The sequence below is a fragment of the Gopherus flavomarginatus genome, chromosome 3 (assembly GCF_025201925.1).
Source record: "Gopherus flavomarginatus isolate rGopFla2 chromosome 3, rGopFla2.mat.asm, whole genome shotgun sequence".
NCBI lineage: Eukaryota > Metazoa > Chordata > Testudines > Testudinidae > Gopherus > Gopherus flavomarginatus.
Window position 1 is genome coordinate 100821789 of NC_066619.1, and position 25755 is coordinate 100847543.

Below are 25755 nucleotides of genomic sequence, written 5' to 3' on the forward strand. Positions count from 1 at the left end.
GGACTGAGGGACCCGCCGCCGAATTGCTGCCAAAGAGCCAGACGTGCCCCTTTTCATTGGCCGCCCCAAGCACCTGCTTGCTGCGCTGGTGCCTGGAGCCGGCCCTCCCCCTATAAAAGCAAAACTTTCATCTGATTTGCAAAGGACCTCAGAATCTCATCCCCATCTATCTGCACATAGAGCACACGAACATATGCAATGTTAACTATGTAATTTGTAATAAAATCATAAACAATATTGAAAAAACACAGAACAATGTAGCTGGTATGCTATGTCTCTGTTCAGGGGCACTTAAAATTATGATGCATCCATGGCCATACTAAAGCTGCTTCCAAGAGAGATAGCTAATTTTTTTTTTTTTTTTTTTGCAGTGTAGTTTCATTAATAGCCAACTATGGTCTTATCTTTGTGCATGAAACTCCATGGATCCCAATCCTAAAAAGACACACACACAGACTTCATTTGACGCATTGTTAGTAATCCTGTTAGGTAAAATCCTGGCCTTACTGAAGTCAATGGGAGTTTTGCCACTGACTTCCGTACACTGAAGTCAATAGGCTTACACACAATGAGCAAAGTTATGCACATTTATTAGTCTTTGTAGAATCGGGGCCATGAATGTCATATATGAATAGTGCTCATGATCACAGGCAGTGTATGGCCTTTTAAATATAATTAAACATTTTCATTAATGATCTAAAAGAGGATCTAAGAGCATATTGGTGCAAACTGGCAACACCCATCAGGCACCTAAAGGGACCAGAAATATTAAAATAAAATTCAGTTCATTTCAACTGTGCACACAGAAAACTAACACATCTGGGAGGAATAATCCAAAAAAAATATAACTCAATCGGAGGGAGATGTCCTAGGGAAGCAGTGATGATTAAAGGGATTTCAGGGAAATAATGAAAAGCAAAGTGGACATGAGTTTGCAATGCAACATGGCAGCAAAAAAAGGCCACTGACATTCTTAATGTATATACAGAAAAAGTACATGGCAGAGCTGGGAAGCACTAGAACCATGTCAACTGCTTTATTCACCAGGGAGTGCTAGCCTGTACCCCGGCCAGGGTAGCTAGACCGGATTTAAAGCACCTTCAAACCCAGATTGTGAATGTTTTTGGAGGCATGGAGTAAAAATGGTTCAGCCCCATTTCTGAGTGACAATGAATTAGAAATATACTTTTCCATTATTAAAATAACTTCTTGCTATTTCAAGCTTTATTTAGGGTTAAAGTCACTTCACCAGCTTAGAGCCCAAGAAACTGAGCTCTGTGCAGGTGAAGTAGGTTCAGTAGGTAAAATCCACCCCCAAGATGGCATTGAGCTGTAGCTGAGTATCCTGCCTATGGCTGGAGCGTTGGCTGTAGCCCACCATGTTGTGTTGGGGCCCACTAGACAATATTACTAGACAATATTAATTATCTCGTTTAGAATTTCAGATAGCGCTTATAGTCCACAGAAACAAAACTTCTATGCTCCATTTTTTATTTTTTTATTTCAACTACTGTCATCTCACATAATGATCCATTCTGTCTAGATGTAGCCACATGACAAAAATGCCAAGCTGCCTGAGGAATGGAAGTAAACTGCATTACCTTGAGCCTTAAATGGGGTCTGCTGGAAAACAGAGATAATGTCTTCTCGAGGCGGCAGCTCTGGAAATTTTTCTTCTAGAATTGACAGTATTTCTTCCTGTTGTTCTGTAATTCTTTCGGGTTCCACAGACATACATTGGAAGAGAATGCTTCCTGAAATGTGAAACAGCAAAGTCAACCCCTCCTGTACAACAGTGAAAAGGTACTAGAGAAACTACAATTCTCACTGTACCCTTGTTCCCCTTTCCTCCTTTGGGCTTGTCTTCACTGTAGAGTTAACTCAAGTTATAACATGCCTTAACTGACATGTGTTGGTGCTTTTTTTTAATTTGAGTAGGCTGGCCTGTCAGGGGATATAGATTTGTAGGTTACAGCTAGACTTAGCATAACGCATCAGCTGCTAACAATCACCCCATAAAGTAATCCAGTCACTCTTGTGTAGCTCAAGTGTTATTTCCCAGTGTGGTCACTCTCACTAGAGCTAGGCTTACTCGAGATGCATTAATTCAAGTGTAGATAACTCAAGCTTACTCTGCAGTGAGGATATAACCTTCATATACTTGTTACAAGGACCAGTACAAACTGACATGCCAAATTTCCATTTTCTAAGCAGCCAAAATATCAAATTCTTTAAAAATCTACACTGCTAATTTGTTATTTTGATAAATCTAGCATATTAGGAAAAGCTACTTCAATTTATCATATACTTTCTATAGGGGTTTGTTATAGTTAAACATAACAATCCCAATCTTGCCCCAGGAAGCCAATGGCAACATTCCCATTGACTTCATGATAGGGCCCAAAAATTAGCATGAAGTTTTTTGAAGTGAATGTCTCTTTAAGTACAAGTAATTGCTTTTTCTGGGAGCCACCTGTTTACAAATCCATCCTGCCTGGTAGCTGATCTCCCTTCTTTTTTCTCACATGGGATATCAGTATCAATGGACATAGAGGGTGACTGCTAAAATACAGCCAGCAGAACCTTGAAATAAGAACACAAATACATACACAATATCACCCATACTACAATTAAGCAAAACTAGATTAAGCATTTCAAGCAAATGATTGATTTTATCATATTTATTGACTCCATTATTTCCATGCCTGAGGATTTCTAATTGCCCTTCTTATTACTAATACAACACAAAACTCTTCCCGAATACAGCACACAAGTAACAACTTCACAAAGGACTTTGAGGATAACCTTAAACTTATGATTTAAGTCAGTCACTAGTCATTCCAGTGTAATCGACTCTAGATGACTCCATGCCAATGTATTTCTAGATGAAAGCACAGTATGTTAAGCCAAATACGACACATTAATTTCAAAGTTAAAAAAAATGAGTCCATTAAATAATTGCAGAACAATTGGCACTCTGTTACAAGACCTAAATAGAGTTGATGTATTTTCAGAGGATTACATAGAGCATACCATCCTCCAAATTCCATCCTTGATGTGACAGATATTGCTGGTGGGGTAAGGATTCAAGGTCATCTTTTAACTCTCAGAAGGCTTTGTTCCCATTTGCTAATATGCCCAAAGAAAACATTCATTGCCAATTATTCATGCTAAATTAAAAAAAATACAATCTTATGCTTCAGCATTATTATTTATATTACAGTAGCTCACAGAGACTCCAACCAAGATCAGGGCTCCATTATACTAGGACATGTACAAACACATAGGAAGAGACAATTAGACCCAGATCCACAAAGATACGTAGGCACCTAACCCCAGACTTAGGCATCTAAGTCCCAGTTTTAGGCTCCACTGTGATTCACAAAACCCCTGCCTAACCCTGCAGCACCTGAAACCACTCGGCGCCTCAGCTTCTTCCTGGCATGCAAACTGCTGCCTCACTGTAGACATCTGGACACCTATCTCCCACCCAAGCCCCTGAGCAATCCACAAAACAGGGGAAGACATGCATTCACCTGCCTATCTTGTATGCAGGGCTCAATCAAGTAGATGTGATCCGAGTGCCCCTGTGTATAAATAATTAGTCATTAGAGTTGGGGGACTGGACTTTGGGTCTCCCACCTCCCAGGTGGGTGCCCTAACCAGGGGACTCACAGGGTCATTCTCACTCTCCCTCGGGCCCAATGACTCTTTAATTATTTATACATAGTGGAACAATTTCAACAGGAGAGACTGAGGGAGCTGACATCAGAGTGTCCCATAGCTCTGTGGTTAGGGCACCCTCCTGAGAGGTGAGTGTCCCTTATTCAAATCCATTCTTCCCATCAGGTAGAGTGGGGAATGGAACCTCATCCTAGATGAGTACTCTAAACACTGGGCTACCACCACCTCCTCTTTCTCTGGCTGTTGTGTGAGCAGCAAGGGCACCAGAATCTTTGTAGAAGTGGGGGGACAAGGCCAAAGTGCCCCCTCCCTCTCCACAGCTGGCTGCTCCAGTGGTGAGCCAGCTGCCCCCTCTTCTGGTGCCACAGCAGCCCTTGGTGGGCAAAAGGTGTAATTGCAGTGCCCCCCCACAGAATCTATTATTATGTGGGGGTGGGGGGGAGAATCTGCAGGGCACACAAATTCTGTGCTTGTGCTGTGGCACAGAATTCCCTCAGGAGTACATAGTGCATGTTGGCCTTTAGCAATACGATTACATTTTTCCCACAGCAAATATGTTTCTTTTGTTAAAAAGTGGGAGGTCTGATCCTCTCCAACCCCTCAGTTCCAGCGCTGGTAGTGTGCAGTGAAGCAGACACCTAACCCATTCTCATAAAAAGCCACGTAGGTATTTAAGCCATCTGATTCTGGGAAAGGAGTTCCTGATTGCGGATCGCTAGCAGCCCAGACTCTGGCACCTATCTCTGGGAAAGGCTCTCATCAGCATCTCCCATTGGCTAGCTTAGGGGGTCCCTGCCTAGCATTGCTGGCTCTGTGGATCACATTCTTAAGCGCCAACTTCTCTCCAGCCATTGCACAGGAAGCCTAAGCCCCTAACTCAGATTTGTGGATAGCTGTGCTGTTCCTGTGATTCTCTAGGTGCTTGAAATGCATTGCAATATTTAAGTCCCTTTGTGGATCCAGGCCTTAGTCCCTATCCCAAAGAGTTCATAATCTAACTAGGCAAAATGCACAGAGAGCTAAGTGACTTGCATAGCATCATAAAGCAGGTTAAAGGTTCCAGGTTGAACTGGAACAGGTTCAGAGAAGGGTTACTAGGACGATCCAAGGAATGGAAAACCTGTCATATGAAAGGAGACTCAAAGAGCTTGGCTTGTTTAGCCTAACCAAAAGAAACGCTGAGGGGAGATATGATTGCTCTCTATAAATATATCAGAGGGATAAATACCAGAGAGGGAGAGGAATTATTTAAGCTCAGTACCAATGTGGACACAAGAACAAATGGATATAAACTGGCCATCAGGAAGTTTAGACTTAAAATTAGACAAAGGTTTCTAACCATCAGAGGAATGAAGTTCTGGAACAGCCTACCAAGGGGAGTAGTGGGGGCAAAAGACATATTCGGCTTCAAGATTAAGCTTGATAAGTTTATGGAGGGGATGGTATGATGGGATAGCCTAATTTTGGCAATTAATTTGTCTTTGACTACTAGCGGTAAATATGCCCAATAGCTTGTGATGGGATGTTAGATGGGGTAGTATCTAAGTTACTATAGAGAATTCTTTCCTGGGCGTCTGGCTTGTGAGTCTTCCCCACATGCTCAGGGTTTAGCTGATCACCACATTTGGGATCAGGAAGGAATTTTCCTCCAGGGCAGATTGGCAGAAGCCCTGGGGGGTTTTCGCCTTCCTCTGCAGCATGGGGCATGGGTCACTTGTTGGAAGATTCTCTGCACCTTGAACTCTTTAAACCATGATTTGAGGACTTAAGTGGCTCAGATACAGGTCTGATACAGGAGTGGGTGTGTGAGAGATTCTGTGGCCTGCATTGTGCAGGAGGTCAGACTAGATGATCATAATGGCCTCTTCTGACCTTAGAGTCTATGATTTTATGATTCTAAAGGCAGAGCTAGGAACTGAATCCAGGTCTGCTGACTCCCACTCCAGTACTCTGTTCATTAGACCACAAGCCTGTAAAATGAGTGGAATCCCCCACTCTTTAAATGTAGAACACTGCATAGCTGGGTAAATGCCTTACTGGGAGGGGGGTCAACTCCCTGTGAACAGGGAAACCCAGAGGATACAGGGGGCCTCGGGTCTTCGGCGGTGGGGGGACCCCGCTTCGGCGGTAATTCGGTGGCATTGGGTCCTTTCACTCCGGGACCCGCCACCAAAGTGCCCCGAAGACCCACGGCGGGGACCCCCTGCCGCCGAATTACCGCCAAAGACCCGGCACTTAGACGGCGGGTCTCACTTCGGTGGTAATTCGCCGGCGGGGGTCCTTCTGCCCCGGAGCAGGACACCCCGCCGCCGAAGACCCGGAGCAGAAGAAGATCCAGGGCCCCGGGCCCCGCGAAAGTTTTCCAGGGCACCTGGAGCGGGTGAAGGACCCTGCTCCAGGGGCCCCGAAAAACTCTCGTGGGGGCCCCTGCAGGGCCCAGGACAAATTGCTCCACTTTCCCCCCTCCCTCTGGGCAGCCCTGCCTGTGAAGCAGCAAAGATTTTTCCAACCTAGCAAATACACTCCTCACCTCAAGGATTATTAGCATGTCAAATTCTTTTAAATTTCAAATTTTGGTTGTTTTTGGCATAGTCCTGTCAAAAAAGTATAGTTTAAACGTTTTAAAATTGGAAAAGTGGCGGGGGGGGGGTTTCCACCCTTTGATCACTGAAAGGATTTTCCTCAAACTTTACAACCATCACCTTTGGATAGATTAATGTTTTATTCTCAATAGTAACTTTCTTCAAAAAGTTACAAGTGCATGAAAGCACGATGATCTGCTACTGGAAACAATTTTGCAGCTAAAGTATAGGCCTCACTAGCAGGCAAATGCTGGTGTGGGAGTAGTACTCTGAAGTAGGGAGTGAATCTCTCTGAGAAACAGAGATTAGTTGACATATTAGTTCAAGGGATGAATTTGGCCTAACTTTAATATGGAGACATATAATCTGAAAATATGTAGAGCCATAAAAGACATTGTAACATACCACTCCCTGGAGAGACTGTAGACACTTTTAATATTCATTGTAGGGTGAATCCAGGATGGAATTTCTTTCTTATCTCAGAATTTCCAGAATTTCTCTCTTATGTCTTAATACCCTTACTTTTCTTGGGTTTATGGCAGTCCTATTATTTTAAATATCTCTCTCTGTGTGATAGTATTAAAAATCATATAAAAAACAGACTGTATAGAAAAATATATACTGTGGCCCACATTTTCACAAGTTACTAGTGATTTAGGCATCCCAATTTTTGGACACCTTAAGGGGTCTGATTTTCAGGTATGTAAAGTTGAGTATCCAAAAACTGAAGCACCCACAATCTTTATTCATTTTTCAAAATGTAGGCCTGTATTTTTAGTGGTGGTTCAGTTGATTGGGTTTTTTAAATATAAGAAATGGAATAGTTATTATTGTATGTGTCATTTGAAACATCAACCAATGGGTTTAAAAAATAATACCTTAAGAAGCAGAGGAAATCAGAGCACAAAGTACTGGAAAGTGCAATAAAGTAACAGGTATTAGATATAAAACCATACAAGCATATCAATTCAGAATTAAAGATTCCTAGAAAGTCAACCCAGATTTGTGTACCTAATTGTATAGAAAGAACTAAGATCAAGTAAGTCATGCTTCAGTACAATTACAATAATATTATTTTACAATTTTCTTTTAATATATCACATAGTCTAATTACAATTGATTACAGATTGAGCAATAATTACACTACAGCTTTTGTCTAATCAATCCAGGTTTTCAGTTAAGCTGTGAGATAAGTGCATGATTATGTAATTCTAAAAAAAATGATGAAGGCAAAGGCAATACAGGAACAGTAAATGGGAAATAAATTTTGATTCTTGCAATTTGAGCAAAATATTTTTTTCTGTGTTTCTCACACCATCAATTTCTATTTCTTTCAAATAAATAGTGGAGTTCAGGTAAATGAAAATCTAGGACCCAGAGTTTCAAGATAATTAGGCCCCTAACGCCCAGGGACATCACTGTGAGCTAGGGGTTTTTGAAGATCTGACTCCAAGACACTATGGCAGCTGGATTCTAATCTCACACCAGCCTTATACTGGCATAAATCCCTTGACTTTAACTAAGTTACTCCTGATATACATGTGTGAGGGAAAGGAGAATTAAGCCCCTTAAATCAGAACAAATCTTTATAATAAAAATTCTTACCAGTGACAATTCCATTTTTCAGTTCAAGAACAGTTTTATTATAGAGCAGGCCTGCACAACTCGTAAAGCGGCAAGGGCCACATTACTGCAAAGAAAACAGCTGATGGCCGAAACCCCCCAGCCCCGCGGAAACACCCCCCCCCCCAGCCAGGACCTCCTGGCCCACGGAAACACCCTGCCCCAGCACCGCTCAGCCCTGCAGAAACAAACCCTCCTTCCCCAGCGCCGCCCCACCAAAACAGCTGTGGGCCAAAAAGGAAGGTTGGAGGTGGAGAGGTGATACTTGATTTTAAATCAGTCAGGGGCTTCCAGCTGAAGAGGTGGCTGAGAGCTGTCAGGGCAAATTAAAGGGTTCAGGGCTCCGGCAGCTGGGGGAAACCGGAGCTTTGCGGGGCTGGGGCAGGGATTTAAAGGGACCAGAGCTCCTGCCACGGAGGGGAGCCCGAGCCCTTTAAATCCCAGCCCTAGCCCATCCGCTGGAGCCGCAGGCCAGGATTCAAAGGGCTCTGGGCTGCCTCCAGCTGCCGGGGAGTCCTGAGCCCTTTAAATCTCAGCCACGGCCGGGAATCTCTGTGGTTAGCCCAGAGCCCTTTGATTACCGGCCGTGGCTGGGAATCAAAGGGCTCTGGGCTCACCGCTGCAGGCATCTCAGAGCCCTTTGATTCCCGGCCGTGGCTGGGATTTAGAGGGCTCTGGGCTCGCTGCTGCAGGCATCTCAGAGCCCTTTGATTCCCGGCTGCGGCTGGGATTTAAAGGGCTCTGGGCTCGCCACTGCAGGCATCTCAGAGTCCTTTGATACCCAGCTGCGGCTGCGATTTAAAGAGCTCTGGGCTCCCCGCTGCTGCGGGCAGCTCAGAGCCCTATGAATCCCGGCTGCGGCTGAGATTTAAAGAGCTCTGGTCTCCCCACCACTGCGGGCGGCTCAGAGCCTTTTGAATCCCTGCCGCGGCTGGGATTTAAAGGGCTCTGGGCTCCCCGCGGCTGCTGGCAGCCCAGAGCCCTATGAATTCCGGCCACCGCTGGATTTAAAGGGCTCTGGGCTCCCCGCCACTGTGGGCAGCTCAGAACCTTTTGAATCCCGGCCACGGCTGGGATTTAAAGGGCTCTGGGCTCCCCGCCACTGCCGTTTGGCAGTGAGACTCCGCAGGCCGTTTGTTGTGCAGGCCTGTTATAGAGCATTGTAAAAATGATTTTCTGAACATTCATGAAGCTAGTTTAAATTAATCTGCCAATCCTCGTAAATATATTTTAAAATAGGGACTTCTAACATTTCTAAACGTTTTTACCTTTAGCTCCCAAATGAAAAGAGCTTGAAAGATTGTTTGAAGATAACGCTATACTGCTATGTCCCTGTATCTGGTTTTCACTGGCATGATATGTTCTTGTGAATTTCATTCTAAGAGAGCTTGGGAAAGCTCTCTTAGAATTTGATCAGACCCTCATTAGAATACACACGTGAGTTATTGCATATTTTTAAAATCAGAGTTTGAACATAGGTGCAAGAAAGAGTACAGATATGCATTTCAACTGGCTATTTGAAAGCAGCCTTGAACTCTTGATTGCTAGATTCCTCTCAATAGTTGCAACTTGAGATATTCTGGTTGTGTGCAAAACTTTCTGATCGGAAACCCACTTTCAGTTTTAAGAGGAATAAGCATTCTCATCCCAACATGAAATGTAGACCTTATAGCCTTAATGGAGTAATTGATCAAACAATTTTAAAAGCTTTTTTTGTCGTAGGCCTTCTGTTGTTTAATTCTTCTGCTAAGAAAAAAGGAAGAGAGAAAGAGTGTTCTCAAACTAATGCAGGAACATCTGCAATTCCCAATGTCAACACAGGGCTGTATTCTTCCTTCAATGTATACCATGTGCTTGTTAGCATTAATAGGACATATACACAAAATCCCTGCATACTAGTGGGATACGGACCCCTCAATTTCTTTATGGGGTTTAAGATGCCACATAGTTTAGAAAAACAACAAACTCAGTTTGTGTTCTAAGTAACATTGCATCACCTGATTTCTCTTCATCGTAGGCACGCTTTCATTACAACTTTCCCAGACTGAGTCAGGTCAGCAATCCATTTAAGTCATTTATTCTTTTAAGTATCTGTTGTAAAGGATATCCATCAGCTAAAAACACTGAGGCACTATGCCCCATATTCTTCATAGAGATATTTTGATGTGAATATGGTATAACTAAGATCAGGGCCGTCCTCAGGATTTATGGTGCCCTAGGCAGGATTATTAAACTGGTGTCCCTGTGCCTGACTTGCTCTGAGCAACACAAACATAAGCTTACAGTATTGGAAAACTTGCCACAGACATGTTATTAAAATCAGTTTAACTTAAATAAGCACACCGTAATGCTGATGGACTAGCACTAAAGAAGTAGCACTATAGAAAAAATTCTGATTTGATAGAATTATGCAAATCATATAATTTTTTTAATTTGTCAACATTTTATTAGAAATGTATATGGAGAGGTATTGAAACAAGGGTTTTTTTAATTAAAAGCAATCTTTCTGGCTTTTTTTGCTGCAAAATCAGTAATGTCATCGTATGACAAAGACAAAGCGATGTCTTGTTTGATTGCAAGAATAGCAAGACCAGTCAAGAGTTCCTGACTCATTGCAGAGCGGAGATAGTTTTTCATGAGTTTTAGTTTTGAGAAACTCCGTTCTCCTGATGTTACTATTACAGGAATTATCAGTAGAATACGAGTGGCAATGTACACATTAGGATATATATATATATATCTCAACAAGTTTGCTGGTATGAATAAACTGTACAATGCCCATCACTGATTTTGCATGTGGCAACATTGATGACAGTGTACTCAATTCTTCGTACAGTTTAAGTCCATTTAAATCAAGACTATCACTGTGCTTCAGGAGGCTCTCTAGGATCTTGCACTTTGTCATTAGTTGCTCTTGTTTTCCTATTTCATTGAATTTAGTCCTGCTCAGCCCACCTACAAGCTGAGTGAATGGAACCCCAGCCCAACAGTGGGTTGAGTGGCTCAGCCAGGGTCTCAGCCGCTAGCCTGCTTAGCTCGCTTCCAGCCTGGGGTTCCTTGGAGGTCCCCAGGCCAGCAGCGGGTGCTGAGTGGGGCCAGCGGCCAGGACCCCGGCTGGCAATGGGGCAGCAGCTGGAACCCCAGAGCAGCGTCGGGATGAGCTGCTCAGCCCGCCGCTGTGTGCCATCAAAAATCAGCTGGCATGCCACCTTTGGCACGTGTGCCATAGGTTTCCGACCCCTACTCTATACCAGTGGTTCCCAAACTGGGGTTCATGAACACTTGGGGGTTCGCAGAACGTTAGAGGGTGTTTGCCAGAAAAATTTCACTAATGGCGGCCAGAGGACCCCGGGCATTGGAGACAGCAGGTGGGACCCGGATGCAGGGCAGACACCCCGAGCCCCAGGGAGAGTGAGGCCGGGCACTTTGGGCTGGCAGCCCAAGTTCCGGCGGTCAGCGAGGGGGCCAGCAGTACAAACTGCAGCGCTCCGCTTGGGACTGGTAGCCCAAGCTCCAGGGAGAGGGGGGCCAGGCAGTTGGGGCTGGCAGCCCCAGTCCCAGCAGTCAGCAAGGGAGCCGGCAACCTAAACCCCAGTGCTCTGTGCAGGGCTGGCAGCCCGAGTAACAGGAAAAGTGGGACTGGGCAGTTGGGGCTGGAAGCCTGAGCCCTGCCCCCATCAGCAGGGGAGCTGGCAGCCAGAACCCCAGCCTGAACCCCAGGAAGAGCAGGGAGGGCAGTTGGGGCATCCATCACACTGAGGAAATTTAAATTTAAATCCCTGAAAATATTCATTTTTAGGAGGGGGTTCATGATATTTCACAATTTAGTGAAAGGGGTTCACGGGCTGTTAAAGTTTGGGAACCCCTGCTCTATACACTAGTAAGGAGATGAGCATACTACAGTTACTGGAGGGCTCTATTTAGCAGTAATAGGGCTACAGGAAAGTCAGTTAACATTTTTGTTTCTCTGATGAAAACTGGCCCACTACCTTCCCCATAACAAACTTGTCACAAATAACTGTCAACAACTTAGTTTTCCATTTTTGGCTAAGATACTGATTTTTTTTTTAAATTGAAATTGAATTAAGGATTGTTATCAAGCATTTTTGGCAAATAAATTTGTTAAATGACAATCTAAATGGCAACACAGCACTGCTTTCATGCTTGGCTCACCCCATAGCCTGCTGGTCCAACAGCTGCAGTAGAGGAGGAGATAGGTGGAAAACTGCAGGACCCCAAAATCCACCTCTTGGGGTGCAGAGTGGCAACAGCAGCAGCAAACCCTTGGGTCTGATCACATGCCAATGCGCACCACTGCCAGCCCAATGGACCATGGTGAAGTTAGCACAGCATCTGATCTCAGGGACAGGGCACTCATGGAGCCACAGCAGCTCATCCTGCCCTGTGCAGCTCCACCTAGGGGAGAGATGTGCTCCCCAGCTAGGGTGACCAGATCCAGATGTCCTGATTTTATAGACCCAGTCTCAATAATTGGGGCTTTGTCTTATATAGGCACCAGGAGCCTATATAAGAAAAAGACCCCAAAATTGGGACTGTCCCTATAAAAGTGGCAAAGAATCCTGTGGCACCCTTATAGACTAACAGACGTTTTGGAGCATGAGCTTTCATGGGTGAATACCCACTTCGTCAGATGCATGTAGTGGAAATTTCCAGAGGAGAAACTGGTTTTGTAGTTGGCAAGCCATTCACAGTCTTTGTTTAATCCTGAGCTGATGACGTCAAATTTGCAGATGAACTGAAGCTCAGCAGTTTCTCTTTGAAGTCTGGTCCTGAAGTTTTTCTGCTGCAGGATGGCCACCTTAAGGTCTGCTATAGTGTGGCCAGGGAGGTTGAAGTGTTCTCCTACAGGTTTTTGTATATTGCCATTCCTAATACCTGATTTGTGTCCGTTTATCCTTTTCCGTAGAGACTGTCCAGTTTGGCCGATGTACATAGCAGAGGGGCATTGCTGGCATATGATGGCGTATATTACATTGGTGGACGTGCAGGTGAATGAACCGGTGATGGTGTAGCTGATCTGGTTAGGTCCTGTGATGGTGTCGCTGGTGTAGGTATGTGGGTAGAGTTGGCATCGAGGTTTGTTGCATGGATTGGTTCCTGAGCTAGAGTTACTGTGGTGCGGTCTGCAGTTACTGGTGAGAATATGTTTCAGGTTGGCAGGTTGCTTGTGAGCGAGGACTGGCCTGCCACCCAAGGCCTGTGAAAGTGTGGGATCATTGTCCAGGATGGGTTGTAGATCCCTGATGATGCGTTGGAGGGGTTTTAGCTGGGGACTGTATGTGATGGCCAGTGGAGTCCTGTTGGTTTCTTTCCTGGGTTTGTCTTGCAGTAGGAGGCTTCTGGGTACACGTCTGGCTCTTTTGATCTGTTTCCTTATTTCCTCGTGCGGGTATTGTAGTTTTGAGAATGCTTGGTGGAGATTTTGTAGGTGTTGATCTCTGCCGGAAGAGTTAGAGCAGATGCGGTTGTACCTCAGTGCTTGGCTGTAGACAATGGATCGTGTGATGTGCTCGGGATGGAAGCTGGAGACATGAAGGTAGGCATAGCGGTCGGTAGGTTTTCTGTATAGGGTGGTGGTAATGTGACCATCACTTATTTGCACCGTGGTGTCTAGGAAGTGGACCTCCCGTGTAGATTGGTCCAGGCTGAGGCTGATGGTGGGGTGGAAGCTGTTGAAATCGTGGTGGAATTTTTCCAGAGTCTCCTTCCCATGGGTCCAGATGATGAAGATGTCATCAGTGTAGCGTAGGCAGAGAAGGGGCATGAGTGGATGAGAGCTGAGGAAGCATTGTTCCAGGTCGGCCATAAAAATATTGGCATATTGTGGGGCCATGCGGGTGCCCATAGCGGTGCCACTGATCTGGAGATATATATTGTCATCAAATTTGAAATAGTTGTGTGTGAGGATAACGGCACAGAGCTCAGCAGCCAGTTGTGCTGTGGCATCATCAAGGATACTGTTCCTGACAGCTTGTATTCCATCTGTGTGTGGGATGTTTGTGTAGAGAGCCTCTACATCCATGGTGGCTAGGATGGTATTTTCTGGAAGATCACCAATGCATTGTAGTTTCCTCAGGAAATCAGTGGTGTCACGGAGATAGCTGGGAGTGCTGGTGGCATAGGGTCTGAGTAGAGAGTCCACATATCCAGACAGTCCTTCAGTGAGAGTGCCAATGCCCGAGATGATGGGGCGTCCAGGATTTCTGGGTTTGTGGATCTTGGGTAGTAGATAGAATAACCCTGGTCAGGGCTCTAAGAGTATGTTGATTTGTTCTGGTGTTAGTGTGGGGAGTGTCCTGAGTAGATGTTGCAGTTTCTCAGTGTATTCCTCAGTGGGATCTGAGGGAAGTGGCCTGTAGAATTTGGCGTTGGAGAGTTGTCTGGCAGCCTCCTTTTGGTAGTCAGACCTGTTCATGATGACAACAGCACCTCCTTTATCAGCCTCTTTGATGATAATGTCTGGGTGGTTTCTGAGGCTGTGGATGGCATTGCGTTCTGCATGACTTAGGTTATGAGGCAAGCGATGTTGTTTTTCCACAATTTCTACCTGTGCACGTCGGCGGAAGCATTCAACGTAGAGGTCCAGACTGTCATTTCGACCCTCAGGAGGAGTCCATGTGGAGTTCTTCTTCTTGTGCTGTTGGTGGGAGGGTACCTGTGTATCAGTGCGCTGTTCAGTGTTGTCCTGAAAGTATTCTTTGAGTTGGATAAGGCGAAAGTAGGCTTCCAGATCACCGCAGAACTGTATCATGGTGGTGGTGGTGGCAGGGCAGAAACAGAGTCCCCGAGATAGGACAGACTCTTCTTCTGGGCTGAGTGTGTAGTTGGATAGATTGACGATATTGCTGGGTGGGTTGGGGGTACCATGGTTGTGGCCCCATGAGGCAGGTAGGAGTTTAGACAGCTTACAGTCCTTTTTCCTTTGTAGAGAGGTGAAGTGAGTAATGTAGATCTCCTGTCTTCAACCTCCCTGGCCACACTATAGCAGACCCTAAGGTGGCCATCCTGCAGCAAAAAAACTTCAGGACCAGACTTCAAAGAGAAACTGCTGAGCTTCAGTTCATCTGCAAATTTGACGTCATCAGCTCAGGATTAAACAAAGACTGTGAATGGCTTGCCAACTACAAAACCAGTTTCTCCTCCCTTGGTTTTCACACCTCAGCTGCTAGAACAGGGCCTCATCCTCCCTGATTGAACTAACCTCATTATCTCTAGCTTGCCTGCATATATATACCTGCCCCTGGAAATTTCCACTACATGCATCTGACAAAGTGGGTATTCACCCATGAAAGCTCATGCTCCAAAACATCTGTTAGTCTATAAGATGCCACAGGATTCTTTGCTGCTTTTACAGATCCAGACTAACATGGCTACCCCTCTGATCCTATAAAAGTGGGACATCTGCTCACCCTACTCCAACCCCCTGCCCTGGTTTTTTGCACATGCTGCTATCTGGCTATCCCCAGCGCAGTCCTGTGTGACCATTCCAATCCTGGCTGCCTGCGGAGGAAGTGAATTACTTTCACTTTCATTTCTTAGCAGGCAGCCAGGGAGGGGAGGGGGGAGAAAGGGGTGCACCGTGGGGGGAGGGAGAAAGGTGGGGTGCTCCGTGGGGCAGGGGGGCGAAGAATGGATGTTATGGGGGACAACAAAGGATACTGCCAGAGCCGCCGAGCCTCACGCCAGGGGAGACCCCAGCAGCCATCCCCTCCCTCAGACTGTGCTGCATTCGGCTCTCTCTAGGACCCAGCAGCCCTGCCCTTACATGCTCTACTGCTTCCCGTCTGTCCGGGCTCCCAGCAGAATGGTGCCCCCAGACCTAGTGGTGCCCTAGATGGCTGCCTATTCTGCCTATGGCTAAGGACGGCCCTGACTAAGATATGTTTTATGCAAGATGAGTCATGTGAGGTATCATTGGAAAGGTTATGATGAACTGACTATAATTATCCTATTGGTATGCATGTATCATTTCTGTATCTGAAGTTAGGAATATTGACTATGTATAAATTACTAAAGTGTTTGCACCTGGGGAATGCCCACCAGACAGTAGGCAATCTGGCTGGATGGGCCATTAGGACTTTGAAGATGCTAATTTCCCTCCTTCCTGAGAAGCTTTCTGGAATGCTGCTTTGCCACTGCCGAGTCAGGTGATTATGTCACCTGGTACTGGACCCCATCTTGGTCTGCGAGTATTTTTCCATAAAAGGGGTGGAGACCAAACCGGGAAACAAAGGATTCCCACCATATGTAAATCCTATTTCAGGCAGGGAAGCAAGAGTTAATCAGGGCTCCTTCTTCACTGAGTCCCTGCCCAGGATGACTGCTGAGAATATCTAAGAAACAAGGACTGAGAGGGGGGAGAAGAGCTTAGCCTGGAACTGAAAATGTGTCTGGCCTGTGAAAGAAATGCCTAAAACAACATTTAGAGTGAGAAATTATTACTTCTAACCCGTTTCTTTAGTGTATTGAGCTTAGTTTGCGTATTTATTTGCTCACTAATCTGCTTTGATCTGTTTGCTATCCCTTATAATCATTTAAAATCTAACCTTTGTAGTTAATAAACTTGCTTTGTTTTCTAAAACCCAGTTTATGCAATTCATGGGAGAGGGGGAAGCTGCGCATATCTTCCTCCACACTGAGGGAGGGGGCAATTTTCATGAGCTTACGCTGTATGGATTTCTGGGCAGCACAAGACAATACAATTTTGGGTTTATGCTCCAGAGGGAGTGTGCACTGGAATGCTGAGCAATCCCTGAGATGTCTTCCCATGCAGAGCTGATCTCAGTGTCTGTATCTTTTGCAGCTGGGTGTGACCCTACCTGTGTGTGTGCTGGAGGAGGCTTGAGGTCTTGGCACTGCAGGACACAGTGAGGGAGCCCAGGCTGGTGGAATGGGTGGGCTCAGTGGGACCCCAGTATATCATTTTCACTACCACTTTCCCAGACTGAATCAAGTCAGCAGTCCATTTAGTCATGTACTCTTTTAAGTATCTGTTTTAAAGGAGATCCATCAGCTAAGAACACCTCCTTCCAACAACTTGTTTTTACTGAGAGCTAGTGCAACTCTCACTGGATTCCTAAAAGGACTCCAGAAGCTCTTCTGTCCACAGACACATAAGCAAAAGAAAATACAATATATAATCCAAGGGTTGATATTACTTACCATGTGCATCACATTGCATTACTGGGTTTTGGGGGTGGGGTGAGGGGAGAGGACATTGGATAATATGCTATGCCACTTTAAAAAAATGATGGGCATTTTATTCTTTTTGCAAAGCAGTTCAGAAGTACCACTTTTGCCAAAAGCAATTGCTGTGCATTAATATTCAACATGATCTAATGAAGGCAGAAGTTGTTTTGGGAAAACATTAAAAACAGCACAGGCATCTTCTGCATAATAAGTTTGTGGCTGAAAAGAACAGTGCAGTGAAAATACAGACATCTCCCTTTTTCACTTAGGTTTTGATCATTAAGCTGAAAAAGAAAGAATGGTGGGGGGTGGGGAAAGAAGCAACCTTTCATGAAAACTGTACATAAAGCAAAAAAGCAGCTCTCATTGATGATCAGCAGTTAATAAAAAGATTCATAGCTGAAATGCTACACAATCTTGCTGGCAAAAATAGTTGCCTTCCAGAAAATGCTTTGTTTCTAGACACAGTAGGAAAAACATCTTATCAGGCCAAAAAATCATTGTTTGGTGGAGCTGAAAATGTTCCCCTTTCTCTTTCATATTATATGTATAATAAGGGATATAATTCACTTGGACTTCATGACCATTTAAGAAAAGTGTGAGTCATCCATCTGATAAATGCTGGCACCTTTCCCAAAATCCCAAAAAGAACCTTTTAAAAAAAATGTTACTGGTGTGAGTTGCTAAAATAACAAACTAATTTTGAAAGCCAAACTGCACCAGCACTGCACTGAAAGGTATTAATGCTTCAGCTCATATCCAGACAAATCAAATTCAGTATCCGTAAATATTGTTGTTCATCTTGGTAAAAAACGGCCAGTATTTACATGTAATCTGCATCTTGTGGCATCCTTCAAGGCCTTATACAAATAAACAGAAGGAGGCATTTTCAAGAAAGCACTGACTCAAGGTACCTGACAATCAGTGTTTTGAATCATTCCTTGCCAGCTGGCTATAACAGAAAATGTAATGATTCAGCAATTTAATGGATCTTGAGTTTGGCAATAGTCCCCTAGTAAACATCTCTGGGGAAATAAAGTAATACAGGCCCAAGACTCTGGCAGATTTTATAATTGTTTGCTTCTGGCACAAATCCAGAGTCAGAACAAGCACTGGCTTAAGGCAGACATGATTGTGCAGTACTTTGACTCTTGGAGCAGGTTCTGATTAAGGCCCAAGGGTAGAATGAACTTAGAGTGTGTCTGAAGAAGAGACAAAGATATCAGGAAAGCATACAGCTTAAAAAAGACCTTAAATATTAATACTGCCTACATTAATGATGTCAAGTATCAGAGGGGTAGCAGTGTTAGTCTGGATCTGTAAAAGCAGCAAAGAATCCTGTGGCACCTTATAGACTAACAGACGTTTGGAGCATGAGCTTTCGTGGGTGAAGTGGGTATTCACCCACGAAAGCTCATGCTCCAAAACCGTCTGTTAGTCTATAAGGTGCCACAGGATTCTTTGCTGCTTTTACATAATGATGTTAAATTTTGCATGAATATGCCTTTTCTTCCCTTCTCACTTTTTTCCATTCAAAAGCATGTCTAATTTGTTTGAACTTTAAAAATACTCTGACGTGTACTATTATAATACTTTCAGCTATTATTAAAATTAATAAATAGCGCTAACAGGCTGTGAACCAAAGTTTTAGAATTCCAAAGGAGTCTACTGAGATGGCACCTAATGAAATTGTCACAACTGGTACAGCACAACTGAAAAGATATCTCTAAACCTAGGCATTTGAATCATGTTACTAGCCTTGCAAAATCACCCCTCTATGCATTCTAAAGGCTGAATCAGTGCCCACGACAGTAAATGTCGAAGCTCCCATTGACTTCAGTGCTGATATCTCCACTCAGCAATTTTATGAAATCAAATCCAAATTCATAGCACTTTGACTTTCACGTTAGCTCTCTGAACCTAAACTCCAACAAAAATTGCTCCATGTAAATTATACAATTATTTTACGCTATAGTAGAAAAAGAGAGGAATAGGAGTGTTGGTACTTCTGTACTGGCTTTATGCCACTGGAATATCACCTATGCCCTGGGACAATCCTGCTAGACTGAGATATGTCAGCTTTACAGCATATATCCACTGGCGGTGCAGCACAAAACAGCCATTCCTCACCCCAGAATATGGTCCTTTGCTGGTAGCTACAAAGTCAGAATGGTCATGAAGAGCAAATCATTTTGGTATCTGTATATGACTGTGAATTCTTCTACATTTTCAATACTGTAATTGATTGGCTTGTTCTCCATGGCTGCTCCCAACAGTGAAGATCCCAAAATTTGACAGTCCTCTTGCAAAAGGCAAGATTCTCATAACAGTACAGCTGTATATGTAGGATTTGGGTCAGTTGTAAGGACAGAATTTGGTCTACTATCTGTAAATATTTATAGTCTTAACAGCTTGGACAATGTATTAAAAATTAAAATGAAGAGATGTCGGTATTTACTAATTTTTCCTGAATTTGTAAATGTAGTTTCCTAACTACTAAAAACTTTTTTTTAAAAAATCACATCAGAGCTTATTATACTGTTTAATTTGGTACCTTCAGATTTTTTATATCATTAGCTAGCAACAGAGTAACTAAATACCACTGTTGTTGAAGCTGTATTAATAATATAGATAACTGTAATTCTATTAGGCACGGGCTCAATTCCGCAAACACTTACTACCAAATAATAATGTTTACAATCATGACTAATCCTCCTAATTTCAACAGCACTTATTATGGTGCTAAGCACTACACACAGTAACAAGTATCTGCAGGATTGGACTCTTATGGTTGCATCAAAAGAAAAATCTTGTCTATGTTTAACTTTTATAGCAAATATATTTACAGTGTTTGAATAATAAGCTATAATTCTATCTCTAAATAATGAACTACATAAAAGCTTTATTATCTGTAATATCCTACTAGCTCCAGTCACTTTGCACTGTCACGGAGACTTCTTGACATAAATCCCCCAAATGCCTTTTTTTCTGGTTCTGTCACAAAGATAAATGATTATGCTTACTTGGTTAGTTGAGGGCACAGTTTCCTATAGAGCTATTCTACAGAGATCTGCAGACTGCGAAATATTTAATGGCAGCTTTACTGGGGACCATTAGTTATGAAACATGTAAAGAGATTTGGCCAAATTCTGTATTACTGGTAACACCCTCTCCTCATGAACACATGAAAATACCAACTTTTGCAGTCTCTCAGTATAAATTCAATAGCTCAGATACCATGGTGAAGGGCATGTTATGAGGTCCCAAACCAAACAGAGTAAAATAAACTTCTATCTTTTCTTAAACTTAGGTGTATGAGAAATTCAGCACTAGAGTTGTAACATTTGTCTAAGTTAATTTTTCAGAAAAAAATGTAGCAACTATGAGTTCACAATTTAAACTGGTTATTTTTTAAAGTATGTTCTGACGAGGGAATGATAAAATTACATAACTAACTTATGGGAAACAGTCAGTTCTTTTACAGCTTCAGCTTTCTATCTAACAGATATCACAAATTTAAATGCAGTGACTGCAAAAACTGAAGATATCGACACACGTAACATGCTACAAAGGAAAACTGAGAAACATTTGTGACTGAAGCCCCACTGCTTAATACTGTCGCGCACAAACGAGGCAAATTGAGAAGAAAGTGTCATGCTAATTTGATTATGGCATTCTTAGATCATGAAAATTACACATTATACCACCAAAACAAGATTAAATAAACATGGCTTTGATTAGGAGACGTTTTAACATGCAAGCATAGGATCTTGAGCCATATTCATTGTATACCACAGGGTAAGAGTATCTTTATTGCCAATACCACACAATCTCTGGAAACAAAGTTAGAACTATTAGAGCTATTCCATCTACCCAACTGATGTGCAGATAGCTCCATTTAATATTCCTCTCTAGTGATACAGTAAAGACCCCTCATGCCTGTTTTTAAATGCACATTTTTAATATTAAATATAATGTTACTCTTTAACAAACTCTTTACTCCCTGCTTCTTTTATGGAGCTTCCCGTGGTCTTTAAAGGGATTGTTAACCAAAGAATGGATCGCACTCTTTCTGCATGAGCAAGTTCTGCAACACTCCATTAAATCTTTCAGTATTTAATATAAAGAGTAATCTCTCACCTCTGAGGAGATGAGCCAGTTGCTGAGTGATTAACTCTGGCGCCTCTTGAAGAATCTCTTTTACTACCAAAGAGGAAGAAGACGCCTGTAACCCCAAGTTGACATCACATCGCTCATCTGGATTGATGACTTTGACAACCGCTGATTCCAAACTTTTATCAGCACTATCATACAAAATTAAAAAAAATACAAATTACAAACATTTTAATAATTTAATCTGTAAACACAGCAATGTAGCTTTTTCAGTTACTTTGCTATGGTTAACAGTATAAATTATTTTTTTTAAATAACAGCTGCTAGCGCAATGGTACATTCTAGTCATTCTTATTCAAATTCTACTGTACAAACAATACAAAAAAGTTAATTAACTCCTTGACCACAATGTCCTAAACTTAAGTCACCATTGTAGAGTGACAGATTCTTAGCTTCTTTAAAATAACTACTGTTTGATATTTAGTATGTAGTCAGGCTTTAATGCTTGTAAGAGACAAAGTGGGTGAGATCATATCTTTTATTGGACCAACTTCTGTTGGTGAGAGAGACAAGCAGTTGAGCTATACAGAGCTCTTCCTCATGTCTGGGAAAGGTACTTTTAGAATGTCACAGCTAAATACAAGGTCAAACAGATAATTTAGCATAAGTAGTTAGCACATATTCTAAGGGACTGTTCAAAGTGAACAGCCCCATTAACACCCCTGTAGTCATAGGAAAAAAAGGGGATGGGGTTTAGAGGGTTACAGATTGTTGTAATAACCCCTAAATCCAGTCTCTTTAGTAAGATCATGATTTTTATTGTCTAGCAAAGTTATGAATTTAAGCTCCCATGCTTGGCTTTTGAAAGTGCTGTGCAGGTTTCCTTTGAAGATGAGGACTGATAGGTCAGATATAGAGTGATTGCCTTGGGAAAATTTTCACCCAAGGATGATACAGTGTTTTTGTCTTTTATCATTTTCCTCTGTAAGTTCATTCAAAAGCATAGAGATTGTCTGGTTTCAACTACATAGTTATTACTGGGGCGTGTAGTGCACTGGATGAGGTACAAGACACATTGTGATAGGCATGTGTAGGACTCATGGATCTTGACAGGTGTGTTGTGGGGGGGCATTGATCATTGTAGCAGTGGACATATGTCTGCAGGTTTTGCATTTGTTATTCTGGCAGGGTCTGGTGCCGCTTTGAATTGGTGTGTCCTGGTCTATGGGGACCTTGCTTCTGATGACGACTTTGGAGAGGCTGGGGGGTTGTTTGAAGGCCAGAAGAGGAGGTTCAGGAAAGATTCTTCAGGATGGGGGTCCCCGTTGAGTAAGGGTTGTAGTTGTTTGATGATACCCTGCATGGGTTCCAGTTTGGGGTGGTAGGTGACAACGAGGGACATGTGGTTGGAGGGGATTTTATTTCCGTATTGAAGCAGGCTCTCTAGGGGTATTTGGGTGGCCCATTCATGACGTGAAGACTTGACAGACACGAAGTTAAAGAAGTTGAAGTTTTATGTAAAACTTTTAAGTCACATTTTAGTAGGGTTTCCACATTTCAAAGAATTGTTTTTTTCCTCTCACTAGTACAGATACAATGTTGTTTATCTTAAAGCAAAAAGAAAAATTCACTGGTGAAGGTGCAAAGAAGAGAGGCTGGTGACTCAGTAAGTGGCATTTTTCACTCTGAGAGCCTCACTCCAACTCCAGCCACTTTACAACAGCCAAAGCAATGCCAAGGAGCTCTAAAAGCTCCACTTTGGTCTGGGAGAGGATTTACCCGGAACAGGAATAATGCCATTTTCCAAGGAACCATTCTCACAAACCCTGGCATACAGGCTGCAGCATACAGGACTGCAGAGATTCTGGCTCATAGGCAGTCAGGGACAGGATGTTGTAAGAGACAGGCCTCATGGCTGTCTGCATTATGCTGGGGACACTAACCATCCCAGAACCGGGAGGATGCAAAAGTGGCCGAAAGTCACTATACCCTTCCCTGGGCATCCTCTGAGTTTATACTGGACCAAAGATACTAAGGGTCTGTGTGTTGCAGAGAGGCCATATTTTTGGATAAGACCTCAACCTGAGCTCCTAAGCACATCTAATCATTAAGGAGCCCATGGCACTTTTTTGCAACATGATGTGTTAATCCTTGTGTCCTGGCCAAACCCAACTTGGGTAATTCCCTCTACAGTTTTAACTAGACACAATAATCTTTTTCACTTCCTATCCCAAAGGATTGTGTAGTGCTTCTGTGTAGTGTTAAATAAATGCTGCATATAGATTTACTGTGCCTAACATTGGGGGTGGGAGGGGGATTAAATTTATATAAAATTAAACATGGGGAATTAAACTTATATAAAAACTATATATAGGGATAAGTTTGTACGGCAGTTTAGAATCCTTTGGGATGAAAGGCTTTGTGTACATGTACCTTATTGATATTATTAAAATTGATGGACAGTTTATCAGAGATGAAAGGGGAAGCCTTTATATTAGCCAGGTTGCTTTTCACATTACCCAACTCACTGACAACCAGTAGAGACTGTAGAGGTATGAAACTGCCAACCCTATCCATAAATAAGTGAGTATTCTATGTTCAGGAGGTACCAAGGGCCCACTGGTCACAAACCCTGTGTTCCAAACTGCATGCATCAGGCATCGCATGTGCTCCAGCCGTGTGCATACAAATCTGAAATTTTGATTCAATAACACAAGAGTCTACGTTCGTACACTTTAGAACTGATGTCTAATTCTCCTGATCTATAAAGGGCCAAGACAAAGGAGTTGCACTTTTCACAAGACATGTATTTACATATTAATTAAATCATTGTTCAGAAAAATTCCCACAAACATTTTTCATTTATCCTAGGAACTATGCAGTGTCCCATTTCCTAATTGTCCATAACCAAATGAACATCATTGTCAATAATCAACAATGAACATCATTGATAAGAACATTGTGGTTTCGCTTCATCAGAATGCATATGCCAAATGAATAACCAAACTGAGGGTACAATCTGTTACACCCATTTACTTCAGTGAGACTGTACTGGTGCAAGTGTGGGCAGAACTAAGCATGCTGTGTTTAATGCCCTATCTGTCTATGTGCTTATATGACCTCCTCACAATAGACTCTCAGTGCCGTACCGGGAAGTTTCTGTTTCTATGGATCTGTTCTTAATATATCCAGGATATGAAGTATTTCTGAAGCTTGGAGGGAATATAAGATGTTTTAATGAAAAGTCAATTAGCAAAAATAATTAAGAAGACTAGTGTTACAGCTTTTTTAGTCAACTACAATGAGAGGCTAAAGTCCCAAAAAAATGAAAATAGAGCTGGGAGCCTTACCAGACAAATCGGGTGAAAATCCTGACCCCACTGAAGTCAATGGCAACTCTGTTTGACTTCAGTAGGGCCAGAAAAATCCATCAGAGAGGTGGGGTAATCTGTTTTAGACCAAAAAAAAAAAAAAAGGCAAAAATGAGCTTTGTAACTGTGTTTTTTCCTCTACTGTCTTTATTATTGCATTTATAATGTAAGACTACTGAGCAAATTTCTGCCCTCAGATACTCACACACAAGTCAGTGGGGCTGCATTGATACTGAGGGGAGAATATGGCTTTTGTAACTTGCATTTAGAGCATGTATTGTGTTTAAAAGTAAGCCTGTTTTAGATAAATCATTTTCTAGACCGAAAATTCCCCTTGTACTTAAATTCTAATCTGTTCTTAGATAAATGTTAAAAGCAACTGAGCAAGTATTTGGCTATCTCTAAAGGAACGCGATAGTTAGCCCTTGCTAAAGGAAGAAGACTAACCGGCAATGAAAGCGTGACCTGCTGTTTACAGACCTTACATAAAACTCTGGGATTATAAATCTAATTAAGTAGTGTCTAAACTGAGATCTGTCAAGGTACATCAAGGGCTTTTAGCAAAATACATAAAATGGTCCATCAGAAAAGTGAAACAGACTAACACGTGTAGCATGTTGTATTCAATGGTCATAATGAAGGGGAAGTAATGCTGGGTCTTCTGTCTCTTCTGTGATTCCACATTGTGTCACAGATACAGAACAGAAAATGTTAAGACAGCATTTATAGTCATAAAACTACTTAAAATATAACCTTTAAAACAGCTCAATCTCACATGGCCACTTTATCGTACACAGAACACTATACCTTGCCAGCATGTTGCTGTTAACAAGCGTTAAAGACAGTTTCCCTTCATCATTCAGCTGATGCAAATTGATTTCATCTTGGAAGATATGGAATGATTCTGGGATATTCAGCTCTTCCAAAATAAACCTTGTTTCTGGGTAGTAGCTGAATTCTCTTCTTGGTATGTTCAGCACGGGCAAGCATAGAACATCCGGGGGACTGACCTGTAACAGGAGAATGTGCATATGTCAGAATGATGTAAAACAATAACTGACTTTCATTGGGACAATTTTGTCTGAATTTTTGCCCATCAATAAACCTTATTTGCCCCCAGATAATTCCTTTTTGCTGATTCCTCTTTATGTAGCTGTGGTAGAGATGTTGGA

General features: G+C 42.8%; 1 protein-coding gene across 1 annotated transcript in view; it reads right to left on the reverse strand.

The window, feature by feature from the left end:
* The window catches only part of PRUNE2 (prune homolog 2 with BCH domain), a 356369-nt gene extending 330892 nt beyond the window's left edge, over positions 1-25477 (reverse strand). The window contains exons 1-3 of the mRNA XM_050944080.1: positions 25391-25477; positions 21240-21403; positions 1602-1754 (exon numbers count right to left, since the gene is read on the reverse strand). Coding sequence (XP_050800037.1) covers positions 1602-1754; positions 21240-21403; positions 25391-25401 — 328 coding nt within the window. The 5' untranslated portion in view covers positions 25402-25477. The remainder of the gene's footprint in view (positions 1-1601; positions 1755-21239; positions 21404-25390) is intronic.
* Between the last annotated feature and the right edge of the window lie 278 nt (positions 25478-25755).